General features: G+C 35.4%; 1 protein-coding gene across 3 annotated transcripts in view; it reads left to right on the top strand.

Moving 5' to 3' along the window:
* Positions 1 to 175: 175 nt before the first annotated feature.
* GON4L (gon-4 like) overlaps positions 176 to 14,625 on the top strand; it is an 85,007-nt gene continuing 70,557 nt past the window's right edge. The window contains exons 1-2 of one of the 3 annotated variants that reach the window (XM_031966734.1): positions 176 to 234; positions 3,178 to 3,708. In XM_031966734.1, coding sequence (XP_031822594.1) covers positions 3,213 to 3,708 — 496 coding nt within the window. In that variant the 5' untranslated portion in view covers positions 176 to 234; positions 3,178 to 3,212. The other 2 variants (XM_031966733.1, XM_031966735.1) reach the window with 2 other exon arrangements.

Below are 14,625 nucleotides of genomic sequence, written 5' to 3'. Positions count from 1 at the left end.
TTCGAGGGATGGTCTCTTTAACTTTTTTGCCAATGACAAACTTGTCAGCTCTGGCTTCATTTTCCCTGACTCAAGATGTCAGCCAAAAAAAAAAAAAAAAAAAGAGCGCATGCTCAGTTTTGGCCCAACTTCCTGGAACGCGGCTGGGGGGGGGGGGGCGCGCACGTTCATCTCTGACGCCGAGCGACTTCCGGTGGTGGCCTGAGCGGAGTTTCCGCGGGCTCAGGCCGGCCGGTGAGGGTGGCTTGTCGCGCGGTCCGGGCGGGAAGGAGGCAGGCGGGAGCGAGGGAAAGGGACTTCCGGGGGTAGGAATTGAGGAATATAGTTTACGGAAAGAGAGACGAAGTAACGGAGCTGAGGATAGGCGGACCGTGTAGAAGGATGTGTGAGGGACGGTGGGAAGCGGGAGTTGGGGGTCAGGGGTCACTTGGTGGACTTTGGGGGTCAGCGTTCGCCTGAGGGGGCTTGTGGGAAGCTGGGACTTGCGGAGGCTGCCTCCCCTGGGAAGGCGCTGTCCGTCCCAAGCGAGAACGCCAGCCTGAGGCCACTTCCCAGGAATTGGGACCCCGGGGCCTTGCCCGAGCGGGCAGTGGCGTCGCCCCCGCTGACTGTTCCTGTGAAGCCACAGTTCCAAGGGACCAGGTGACTCCTGCGGGAACGACTGACTCTGTGTGTATGCCATTGAGGTGCCGGCAGCTTGGCGCCTGAGTCCCAGTCCGAGCTCTTTCGACAGACTAACTTTGGGCAAGTAACTATTTTGCTTTTACTGTAAAATAGTCAGCTAGGTGTCCTCGCCCCAACTTCCCTCGTCACTTGGCTGAACATTTAAGTGGTTCGGTGTCGTTAATTAGAGCCGAGTAGAAGTTATTCAGGTTTGAATCCCAGTACTTGCGGGGAGTCTCCTAGTATCTTTTAGGGCTCAGTGACCTCATGTGTAAAATAAAGGAGTTGGCCTTGGGAATAATCTTTTAAGATTCAGAATTGGGCTAAATGTTATGGTCCAAAAAAGAGGGGCGCGCGTGTGTGTGTGTGTGAGATGAAATTAGTTCATCAGTGAACATAAACCTATGAAGGAAACTTTCTACCCATGCAGACTGAAAACAGTTCTGGAGTTTACAGGCTTAGAAAACTTTTCTGGGAGGTATTGAGAGATTAACTGACTTTTCTAGGAAACATAGCCAGGAAGTGTCAAACTTTAATTTAGGGCTTCCTGAAATAGCAAATAACTCCCTTTTCCCTTTTTATTATCTGTACTGACCTATTTCCCATATGACATTATAATTTAGAATCTTAAAAACTAGTAGCTAGGACTTGGGAGATTATTACTTTATCAAATCATCCCTGTGTAGGAGTCTTGTCAACATATAGCTGACAGATGGTCATTTCAGATTCTGCTTGATCTTTATGCAGTGAATTGTCTCACAAAGCAACTCATTACATTTTTAAAAAGCTGTAATTGTTTAAAAGTTCCTAAATTGAACTAGTTTGCTTTCTGTAACTTCTACTTGGTCCTGTTTCTGGTCTTTGAAGATGCATAAAGTATAATTAATCTTTCTTATAATAACCTTTTCTTGAAGACATCTATCCTGTTTCCTCTGAGTATTTTTTTCTAGTTTTAATAGTGCCCTTTCTCTTAATCAGTGTTTATAACAGTATTTATAGTTTGTTCACCATCATAGTTGCTTTCTTCTGATCATTTTCCAACTTGTTAGTGCTCTTTTCTGAATAGTACAGTATGGCAGGACTGCTTACTCTATCTTGTCTTATAGTTGGCCTAATGCAGCCTAAGTTTATATTAATTTTTATAATAGTCATTCTGATAAGGTCTAGATTTAGGGAACTAAAATGAGGTTAGGGTTTCTGGTTGTCATAAGATAAGGTCTAGTGGCAGGTTCGAGGTTCAGGGAACCAAATGGAGTGGTTTGGTTCCCCTGCACCCTTTGGGATTTGGCACAAGGGTAGGGAGTTTTGGGGACTCCCTTCTGGCGGTGTGGAGGTTCTTTGTTAAAGAGTTTACAGACCAAAAACCTAGATTGATAAAAGAAGTTTAATTATAGGGAAGGTTAGAAATCCTGACAGAGAGGCATAAAGTCTGGTTAGGGAAATAGATGAGGATAAAGAGAGGATAACACTGGAAAAGAATATTCCAGTGGACAGAGGCTCCTTGGCATCCCAAGCATGGCATAGCTGGCATGTTTGGAACCTCTGCAAAGAGAGGGTTTTATCTTGGCTCTTTTATATTCAGTGTTTTAGTGGGGGCTGGAACAGCCCAAGTTGGCTCATCAATTCAATGAGTTTCAGGACTGAACCAACCCTACCTAGACAACAAGGATGAAATTGTCCCTCGGGAGCGGGGTCTCTCACTAAGGCAGAGTTGAAGGAGATTTTCTCCTTCAAGGAATTTTAGAGTTTCCGGGTCCCCTCTTCAATTCCATTGAGGGGCATGTTGAGTTTTTATCCATCAAAATCGCTAGATCTTTTTCATATGAACCACTAAATCATTTCCCCCATTTTAAAGTGTTTGTATTGATACATGTGTTAGTGCTTCTTCCATCTTTAAAGATCCAAGAATTATCTTCGACATAGAGAAGATCTAATTCAGTTCTAATTGGTCAATGATGGACAGAATCCATCTTTCTGTCCATTTTCCAATTCTTCTTGTGCAACATGAGAACTATATGGTTCTGCACACATATTGTATCTAGGATATACTATAACATATTTAACATGTATAAGACTGCCTGCCATCTGGGGGAGGGGGATAGGGGGATGGAGAGAAGGAAGGGAAAAGTCGGGACAGAAGTGAGGGTAAGGGATAATGTAAAAAATTACCCATGCATATGTTCTGTCAATAAAAAGTTATAATAATAGTAATAAAAAAGAAAACAAGGGGAAAAAAAGATCGAAGAATGCTTTAAAAACATGATGGGAGAGCAAATTAATATGTTCAGAATTGTGTATATATCAGTATTTGTCTAGTGCTGGGACCAATTGAGAAATAAATAGGTTCTGCTTGTTCTAGGAAGAGAATACTGACATGCTTTTGTTTGAGCGAATAACTTCATTTAATAGGGCTGCCGAGTATCTAAAATGTAGTAGATTATATTTCTTTGAGGTGTGGGGATGATTATCACTAATTAGCATGAAAATGTTGAATACTTTTTTTTGTCTTTTCAGGATGGGGAAGAACTGGGTTTCTGCTTATCTTTAAAATGCTTCCTTGTAAGAAGAGAAGAACTACTTTGATATCATCCCCTCAGCATAAAGACACCTCGGAGGAGACCCTTTTAGATCTAGAGTCAGCTACTACCCCAGAACCTGACCAAGTTACAGACTTGGAGACAGTGTCCTTACCCTGGGGGCTGAGCCATGTCAGAACATCAAGCTTGGATGTGCACCATATGCAGGGTGATGGTGACCATGTTTGTAAGGAGGATCTATCTGCCTCCAGGTTGCTTGCTCAGGACGTAGATATACCAATCCTAGAAACTATTGATGTTTCCAACACTCAGGAAATCAGCCTTTCTTCCCCGGAATCTTCTCAGCCTTGTAACATTCCTATTTCTAAAGGAAAAGTCCAGGGAACTTGTTTGAGGAGGGGGAAGAGAATTGCACTCAGGCCAGGGCCAGCTCTTCGAGATGATCATCCAAACTTGAAGGAATCTTCATCCTCCACAGAGGCATGTGAGAAGATTAACAGTGAAAGTGGTAAGATGTGAATTCTGAATGTGGTCATTACCTTATTGTTTTCCAGAAAAATGTTTTATTATAGTCTGACTTAAAACTTACCTGTTGTCGTTTAAGCTATTGTCTCTTGTTCTGTCTTTAGAGGAGGTATCTTATAGGTACTCAGTAAGTTTTTTTTATTGTGTAGTTATCAAAATGTTTTACTGCTGTACTGCTTAGTGTTCTTAATGTGATTTGTAAAGTATACCCTGAATTTCTGAAGTATGGTGACAGGAATTGAATCTCTTGTGCAGGAAGAAAGTCATTTGTTGCCTTCTTAGATTAATTAGATTTTTTGGAATTAATATATTGGCTCACTGTATTTATATTCTGTCACATCCAAAGTTAGAATTAGAATTTCAGAATTAGAAAGGATTTTAGCTTATTTTAGCCTAACTTTTATTTTACAGGTGAGGAAGCTTATCATCTGTCTGATTGTTTGCCACAATCTACCTTTACTGGTATATTTCTATTTCCAGACAGTTTTTTGATAGAGTGGAAAAATTAGAATCAGTAACTCGATTATAGCCAGTGTTTTTAAAACACAGATTAAATTTCCTTGACTTTATTCTAGTTTTCTAGTTATTATGAATTGTATAAATATATTTGTTTCTTGATCATAGAGTATTTAAATAAACAAAGTTCAGTGCCATGCATGCAGCCAGAGATTCAATTATTTCTTATTTTTGAAAATTCTTATTTTGGTATCTGTATTCCATTTATTGGGACAATTTCTTTGTCCTGTTTTGAAAGAATAATAGAATCAAAGAATATTAATAATTGAAAGATAGCTTAAAGGTCATCTAGTCCAGCTTTATTCTAAGTGCAAGAATCCTTACTATAGCATCTCTAAGAAGTGGTAATTTAGTGATGGGAAACTCATTAGGCATTAGTCATCCCATTCCATTGTTAATTTAAACTGTTACCAGGCTTGTTTTTATTTTGTATTGATAGTTAACATTATACACATTGGTTCTAGTTCTGTCTTCTAAAACTAAACAAGATAAGTCTAATCCATTTTTTCACATGATAACCCTTCAAGTATTCAAATCCTGTTCAGTCCTTTAAATCTTCAGGCTAAACATCATAATTTTTTAGACAGCTAAGTGGTGGATTTGGGAGTCAGGAAAATCTGAGTTCAAATGTGGCTTCAGACTTTTATTAGTTATATGACCCTGGGCAAGTCACTTCCTTCCCTTATTAGAATAGTATTTTTTCTTCCAATTACATGTAAAGATAGTTTTCTACATTCATTTTTGTAAGATTTTGAATTCCAAATTTTTTTCCCTGCCTTTCTTTCCCCCTCTCCAAGACAGCAAGCAATCTGACATAGATTATATGTGTACACTTAAGTTAAACATATTTTCATTTTAGTCATATTTTTGCAGAAGAATCAAAACAAAAGAGAAAAACCATGAGAAAGAAAAAATGAAAATATTTAAGTGAAAATAGTATGCTGCAATCTGCATTCAGTCTTTTCTTTGGATGTGGATGGCATTTTCCATCATTGAGTTTTTTGGAATTGTCTTGGATCACTATTGCTGAGAAGAAATAGATTTGTCATAGTTGATCATCACATAGTGTTTAACATAAAGTTAAAGTCACTTTAAATTTTGTCTCAGTTTCCTTATCTATAAAATGGTGCACATAATAGTAAGCAACTCCTACGGTTATCTGTGAAGCTAAAATGAGATAACATTTGTAATGTGCTTTGCAAATCTTAAAGTGTAATATACTTGTTACCTATTATCGTTATTATTTATGTGACATTTATTTCATGCCCATCACCATCTTGATCAACCTTTGAATGAATCCACTTTACTTTGTCAATGTTCCTCTTAAAATATACTGCCCAGAACTGAAAATGGTATTCTAGTTGTGGTCTAAGCTGGTTAGAGTACAAAGGGACTAATACTTTTCTTGTTGTATATCCTGTATTTTTGGGTTATGTAGTCTAAACTTTTGTCTTTTTCATTTGAGCTACCAGTCAACTTAGTCTAAACAAATTTACATTTTACGTTTGAATTTTTAAATTTCAAGTGCAGTACTTCACATTTATCCTAATTAAATTCAGAATGTTATATTTTGTCTATTTTTTTAACTTGATCTATTTTTGGATTTGGTATAAGCATTTCCATTTTCGTCTTCATCTAAGTCATTAATAGTTTGAGAATAGGGTCCTATGGTTTGGCACTAGAGAGACTTTTCTCAAGGTTGATATTGATCCATTATTCAGCACTTTGTGGATACAGTTGTTTAAGCACTTTCAAATCCATTTAACTGTGTTTTAATCTGGCCAACATTTATTCCTTTTTTTTTTTTATTTTTAAACAAGTTTAACAACTTTGTCAAATAGCTTATTGAAATTAATATAACTATTCCTATACTACAACTTAGGAGACATAATTATAAATCACTGGGCCTCGAATCTTGTATCAGACCCTTGGCAAGTCACTTTAACCTCTGATTTCCTTAGCTTCCTCAACTGTAAAATGGGGATAACAGTATTTATTTCCCAGGATTGTAGTGAGGATCAAATGAAATATTTGTACGGTGCCTGCCACATAGTAGGTGCTTATTAAATGCATGCTCAATAAATACTGGTTTCTTTTATTTTTCATTTAGTAATGCATTTAAAAATGGAAGTGAAATTTGTTTGGTCCAACCCATTTTTAATGACTCGATGCTGTTGTATTTAGTGTGCCTGAGAAGCCCATGGTAGTGGGAAAAGGTTTGGATTTGTAATTAAAGGACCTGGATCCACATATCACTTTTGTCAGTCTCTTTCTGACCTCAGAGAAGCCATTTCACCTCTCTGGGTCTCAGTTTCCTCATCTGTAAAATGAAAGAGTTGTACTAAATGGCCTCTTAAGGTCCCTTTCATCTCTTATAATCTCTAGTTTAAATGCTGGCACAAATATCTGCCTACATCTTTCTGGAATTTTCTGCAAATTGGGATTAATCTTGCTAGGTTTTAATTAGTAGAAATAACCTTTCCCCTTTTTGAAAATTAGAAAGATAGTTTACATCTCTTTCTTCCACAGTTTTTTTCTTCTTCATTGTCTTCAAAAATTACTGACCGGGGCTCAGAAAACTAATTAATTACCATTAAGAAATATGTGCTTATTGAGTCTTCATTATCTCCTAGTTATTATGCTACATACTGAATAGGGGAGTGCAAAGATGAAAAATACATATGATTGAAGAACTTAAAGTCTGTTAGGGGAAAGAAAATGTAAGTGTATCAAAATATGATGCAAAATAGGTAGCTAGGTGGTGTAGTGGATAGAGAACCATCCCTGAAGTCAGGAGAGACCGAGTTCAAATCTGGCCTCAGACACTTAACACTTCCTAGCTGTATGATTTTGGGAAAGTCACTTAACCCCAATTGCCTCAGCAAATAAATAAATAAAATTTTTGTTTTTTCCCAGTTACATGTAAAAATAATTTTTAACATTTTTAAAAAAAAACTTTGAGCTCCAGATTCTTTCCCTCTTCTCTCCCTACTCCTCACATTGAGAATACAAGTAATTCAATATAAATTATAAATGTGTAATTTTATACAAAGCATTTCCGTCAAGCTTATGTGAGAGAAAACTTAGGCCAAAAAAAAGCAAGTGAGTTCCTTCCTGCCTTCCTTCTTCTGCCTGCCTTCCTTCCCTTCCTCCCCTTCCTTCCCTCCCTTGCAATTAGGGTTAAGTGACTTGCCCAGGATCACACAGCTAGGAAGTGTTAAATGTCTGAGACCAGATTTGAACTCAGGTCCTCCTGGCTTCAGGGCTACTTTTCTATCCCCTGCACTACCTACCTGCTCTAGTACCACATTTCAAAAGGGACATTGAAAAATTAGAGAATGCTTAGAGGAAGAAGACCAGGATAGTGAAGCATTAGACTAGAATAGGAAGGAAACCATGTCTTATGAGGAATCACTTCATGAATATTAGATATTAATTTTGGGAGAGAGGAAAAAAGATGTCATTAATTTTTGGAGGACTGTCATATGGAAGTTGAATTTGTCTTTCTTCATACAATAGAAGTAGGAACAATAGCTAGAAATTGGAGGCAAATTTCAGTTTGATGAATGGAAGAACATTTTAACGTTTGAACTGATAAAAAAAAAATGGAGTAGGTTGAATTAATAGGTAGTAATTCCCTTGTGAGAGTATTGATATCCAGCCATCTGTAAAGAATATAGAAGAACTTCCTCTTTTACATAGATTAATATATAATAGCACTACGAATTGGTAGTATTTATTAAATGCTTTCTATTTTTCTGGTATCTGTAGGGCTATGACAAAGCTTATAATCTCATTCAGAGACAAACATGTGAAACAGCAGAAAACTATATAAAACAATGTAACGATTCTTTATCAAAAAGGTTTATAGGGGCTGCAGTAGATAGAGCATCAGCCTTGAAGTTAGGAGGGCCTGAATTCAAATCTTACTCAGCCACTTAGCACTTACTATCTGTGTAGTAGGGTGAGTCACTGAACCTCAGTTGCCTTGCTAAAAAAGAAAAGAGAGAGATACAGAGAAGGCTGCTTAATTAAATGGAATGAATACTGGGCTTGGAGTGAGCAAACACCTGCACTTCCAGCTCTGACCCAGTTATTCTGATGGGTCACTTAAAAAAAAAATCACAATAAAAATAAAAAAAAAAAGGGATATAAAGATACTTTGAGAATTATGGGATTTCAGAATTAAGGCATTTTAGAGATTTTTTTAGTCTGACCTTCTCGATTGCAGATGAGAAAACTGTGGTTCTAAGAGGTTTGGCAATTGTTAATGCTGTAAAGTTACCCATACATATAACCTGTAAATAAAAGGCTATTAAATAAAAAAAAAAAAAAAAGAGAGAGAGAGAGAGAGAAAACTGTGGTTCTAAGAAGTAGAAGGTGACCTGTTCAATGAGGTCACAAAACAAGTTAGATTTAGGAGTAAAACCAACATTTTGCTGTTGTGTTTGATTTGAGAACAAAGAGTAATTGGTTGGAGCAATTAGGTAAAGTTTTTTTGGAAGAAGTAGGATTTGGATAAAGACTTGAAATGTAGATGAGATTTGAATATAGAGATTCGGGAGAGTTGACATTTCCTGAAAAAGGAGAATTGAAGTGGAGTTTTCCTGTGAGAAAAATGGAGACCTCAGAGATATTGTAAGTTTGGTTCTAGACCATTGCAATAAAGTAAATAATGCAATAAAGTGAGGCACATGAATTTAATTTTTTTTTTTTTTTAGTTTTTCTGCATATAAAAGTTGTATTTATAGAGTTAGTAGTCTAGTCTGTTAAGTGTGCAATAGTATTATGTATACACTTTAATTAAAAATACTAAATGGCTAAAAATTTTTAGGCATTATCTGAGCCTTTAGATAATTATAATCTTTGCTGGTGATTGGCTCTGGATCAATATTAATGGCAGCTGACAGGGTTGCTGAAGGTTGGGGTAAATGTAACAGTTTATTAAAATAAGACAATGAAGATTGCCACATAAGATTACTTTTCCTTTCACTTGTACACTTGAGGACATTTTAGGGATATTAATTGGTTTAATTTCAAAATCAATTTTGTCTCTGGGAGTAGTTTGGCCTGAGAAGAGGTTTAACAATGGAGAATGGCTGATTGGCAAAGCAAGTAGAACACACACATTTATTGATTAAATTTGCCATCTTAGTGGGTAATTTTGTGGCACCCCAAAACAATTACAATTAGGACATCAAAGGTGATTGATCACAGATTGCCATAACAAATATTATAATAATGAAAAAGTTTGAAATATTGTGAGAATAACTAAAGTGTGACATAGAGCCATGATGTAAGCATATGTTGTTGGGCTTGCCAATAGACTTTTGGATGTAGGATTGTATAAACCTTTAATTTGTTAAAAGCACAATAACAGGGAAGCACAATTTAATGGGGTATACTTGTAATGGGAAATAAGACTGCATTGGTTAGATAGGATCATTAGTGGGAAGAATTGGAGGTCTTGGGTCTCTTAAGATCCAGCCTAACTTTGTGACCTTGGACAAGTTGCCCAGTTTTGTGTGATATTTTCCTTAATTACAAAATAAGAGGACTAGATGATTTCTTAGAATCTTATATTTCTTATTGTTATAATTATGCTTCCCAGCATATAGTGATGAGGCTTTTAGCATAGAATAGTAGCAATGGAAATAAAGAAGAAGGGGTTGAATACAATAGATACATTAGGAAAGAATTAATAGGATATGGTGTTTAATATTAGGGAAGAGAAAGGAAAATCAAGTAATTTTAAGGTCCTTAACCTAGGTAGTTGGAAGAATATTAGTGCCTTTAAATGAAGTAAATGAAGGAGGACACGCTTTGAGAGAGTAGATGAGTTCAGTTTTGGATCTGTTGCATTTGAGGAATACTGAGAAAAAAGCATTTATAGTATGCAGTTGAAAATATAAGCTGGGAATCTGGGTAGCAAGTTAGTTGGGAAACATCAACATAGAGATAATTTGAATTGAGGGAATTAGCATCATTCCTGATAGGAAAGAAGCTAAGGAAGGAAACTTTGGAGAAATCACTGCAGAAGTAAAAGGAAAACCAGGATTGAGTTGTCTTGTAAAAGCTACAGCAGGAGAAAAGTGTTGTTTTATTTTTCAATAATAATCTATCTTTTCTTATCCCTTCTTCCCCCTTTGAAAAGAAAAGAAAAGTCCAAACAAGTATATGTAGTCTGGCAAAAACAAATTCTTATATTGGTTGTATCCAAAAACTCTTTCTCAGTCTGCATCATGAATTCATCACCTCCTGTGTCTTTACATTGTTGTTTGTGTAGTATAAATTGTTATGCTGATTCTGCTTATCATTCTGTTTCATTTCATACATTCCTCATGTTTCTCTGAAAGCATCCTTTATAGCACAATACTATTGCATTAAATTAATATACCCTAATTTATTTGGTCATTATCCAGTTAATGGGCAGCCCCTTAGTTTCCAGTTTTTTGCCACCACACAAAAAATTGCTACATAGGTAGGTCCTAATTAGTGTGAATAAGGAATCCTGGTAAGTGGTCTACCATATTTTCATTGAGCAGGAACTAATTAGTATATTTTACGGAATTATTTGAATTCAAATGTATACTACCACTTTAAGGAATTCTTTATTTGTCCTAATTAAAACCTACATATAAATTTTTGTATGTATGAGGATTTTGACTTTTTAAAAAATTTTCTTTAAAGCATAGATTGAGTAGCGGTGTCACTAGATCAAAGGATAGGCATAATATAGTTTGGGGGTATATTTTACAATTATTTTTCAGAACAGATAGACCAATTTTCAGATCCACAAGCACTGTCCCTCCAGCATTGGTCATTTTATTTTTTTGGTCAAATTACTAATCTGATGGATATAAGTATTACTAATTAATAGTGATTTGGAGCATTTTTTTCCTATGGTAATAGATGTCTTGGATTTTTTTTTTCTCTGAAAATTGTCTCTTCATATCCTTTGATTATTTTTCATTTGGGAAAGGTTCTCATTCATAAAATTTTAGAATCAATTCCATATTTGTTATAAATAAATCCTCTTTAAGATAAATTTGCTGCAAAGATTTTTTTTTTTTTTGTCCAATTACTTGCTTTTCTTCTTATTTTAGATGCACTGGTTTTGTACAAAAACTTCTGAATTTTATATCATCAAAATTGTTCATTTTATCTTCTGTGATTCTTTTTATCTTTTCTTTGGTTAAGAATTCTTCCCTGGTCTATAGTTTTGAAAGATATTTTCTATTTGATTTGTTTATAATATTACTTTTTATGTTCTGTACCCATTTGAAGTTTATCTTGGCATATAGTACAAGATTGGTATATGCCTAATTATTGTCATGTTGCTTTCTAGTTTTCCCTTTGGTTTTTGTCAAATAGTGAGTTATTTACTCAAAAGCTGTAATATTTGTGTTTATCAAATGCTAGGTTACTATGCTCATTTGCTTCTCTCTATTGTGTATATAATCTTTCCCATTAATTGACTTCACTGTTATTTAGCCAGTAATAAATTACTTTGGTGATCAGTGCTGTGTAGTTTGAAATCTGGTTCTGTCAGACTCTTTCATACTTTTTTTCACAATTACTATTCATTATTAAGTGATCCTTTGATAGTTTCATTGGCATGTGCTAAATCAGTAAATTAATTTAGGTAATATTGTCATTTTTATTATATTGACTTGGTTACCCATGAATAGGTATTTTTCTTGAACGTTTTCAATGTTTTAGATTTTTGTATTTATATAGTTCCTATGTACGTCTTGGCAGGTGTATTAAACTAAATTTAATCATGGAGTAAATTCATTCTGAAGTTATTTAATTTAATTTATTTTTTTGCTGAGGCTAGTGGGGTAACTTGCCCAGGGTCCCACAGCTAGGAAATGTTAAGTGTCTGAGGCCAGATTTGAACTCGGGTCCTCCTGACTTCAGGACTGGTACTCTATCCACTGTACCATCTAGCTGTCCCTCTGTAGTTATTTTAAAAGGAGTTTTTGTATCTTTTCATGCTGGGATTTGTTAGTGATATGCAAAAATGCTTATGACTTCTTTGGGTTTATTTTGTATCTTGCAACTTTGCTGAAATTATTAATAATTTCAATTAATTCTTTAGTTGATTCTCTAAGGGTTTTTTGAGGATAACATTATATATCATTTGCAAAAAGTGATCATATTGTTTCCTCTTTGCCAGTATTTATTCTCTCAATTTCTTTTTCCTATGTTATTGCTTTAGCCAGCATTTCTAGCATTGTTTAAAATAGTAATGATGATAATGAACAGCTTTGATTTGCCTTTTAATTTTAAAGAAAAAGCCATCTAGTTTTTCATATTACATTATGCTAGTTCTTGATTTTAGACAGATACAATAGGCAATGCTCTCAAGCTTTCCCAGTCAACCAAAAGAGTCAAATCAAGTAGTGTGCTTGCTCCCATGGTTTTTAGCATGATGTTTTCAGCCATGTTATCAAATGCCTTCAATGAGGACAAACATGGAATCAAAGCCAAATATTGTATTGTTGGTAAATTATTCAACTTCAAAAGGTTACAAACCAAAACTAAAGTGGAAGGAGTTTTGGTGCATGATTTTTTGTTTGCAGATGACTGTGCACTCAGTGGAGACTGAAGCAGAGATAGAGTAGTTCTCTACTAATTTTGGCCTAACAATTAACATCAAGAAAACACAGATCCTCCATCAGCCACAACCACACCATATGATGTGGTTACAGTAAATCAGTTACACTAAAATGATGAAGTTTTAATTAGTTTAAATAACTGTGGATAAGTTCACTTACCTTGGCAATATACTTTCCAGGGATGTCCACATTGGATAATGAGATCGATATATCCATTGCCAGAGTTAGCTTAGTGTTTGAGAGGCACCAGAGGAAAGATTGAAGACTGACTGTCAAACTGAAAGTCTACAGAACTGTTGTGCTGACCTCATTGTTATTTGCCTATGAAACCTGAACAATGTATCAGCATCATGCCAGGAAACTGAATTGCTTCCATTTGAACTGTCTTAAGAAGATTCTGAAGATCATCTGGCAGGATAAGATACCGGACTTGGAGGTCCTTTCTTGAACTAAACTGCTAAGCATTCCAACTCTACTATAGAGAACATAACTCTGTTGGGCTGGCCACATTGTTTGAATGTCAAATATATGCTTTCCCCCCAAAAAAATTATTTTATGGAGAGCTGACATAGAGCAAGATGGTCAGAAAAAATGATACTCTCAAGGTCTCAACTTTAGAATCTCTTGTATAACATGGGAGACACTGGCATAGGACTGCCCAGCCTGGTGTGCCCTTATCAGAGAAGATACTGTGCTCTATGAACAAAGCAGAATTGAATTAGCCTAAATGAAATGCAAAATTAGAGAAACCACTCCAGATGTTCATAGGGACTGTTGTGTCTGATGTGGCAGAGCATTCCTAGCTTGTATTGGTCTGATCAGCCAGCCAAACACACTGTAACTTGACTCTAACATAGTGATACCATTTTGGTCCTCTTTGAAAATGGACAACAACATATTTATGTTATTAAGGAAAGATCTATTTCTTTCTTTTTTTCTTTCATTCTTTCTTGATTTCTTAACAAGAACAAGAATTGTGTTTTCTTCAAAAGTTTTTTCTATATATAGAATAACTATATGATTTTTGTTTTCCTAATATTAATCTAGTCTTGCTATAACTTTTTTGGTTATAACTCCACAGTGGTCATAATGTATATTCTTTGTGTGTATTCTGTGTATTCTGTAATGTGTATTCTGTAAATTCTTTACTAAATGTGTTTGTGTGTGTGTGTGTGTGTGTGTGTGTGTGTGTGTGTGTGTATTTTTTTTCCCCTTTTTTTGTTGTTGAGGCAGTTGGGGTTAAATGACTTAACAGAGTCATGCAGCTTGGATGATAACCTCCACAGTTAAGTGTGGGAGGTCAGATTTGAAGTCAAGTCCTTCTGACTCCAGGGTTGGTCCTCTATTTACTGCACAATATAGCTGCCCCCTTTCCTAATATTTTAACATTTTTATATCAATAATCATTAGAAATAGTTTTCTTTCTCTCATTCTTTCTAGCTTTAATATTAAGGCCATATTTATATCATAGAAAGAGTTTAATAGTACTCTTTCCCATTTTTAATTAGATTACATAGTATTAGATTAATTGTTCTCTAATTGTTCGATAGAATTCAGTCATAAACCCATTTGGTTTGAGATTTTTTTCTCCTTTGAGATTTCATTTGTGATATATTCAATTTTTCAGAGATAGGAGGTTTCATATTTTTGTAAATATTAATTCCATTTTAATTATAATTAAGCAAAGTAGTTTCTAGCAATTTCATTAGTTCTTTATTTGCTATGAATTCATCCTTTTCATTTTTGATATTGATAATTAG

Source organism: Sarcophilus harrisii, chromosome 4, assembly GCF_902635505.1.
Source record: "Sarcophilus harrisii chromosome 4, mSarHar1.11, whole genome shotgun sequence".
Lineage (NCBI taxonomy): Eukaryota > Metazoa > Chordata > Mammalia > Dasyuromorphia > Dasyuridae > Sarcophilus > Sarcophilus harrisii.
Note: the sequence above shows the minus strand (reverse complement) of the source record. Positions and strands in the feature narration are given on the sequence as shown.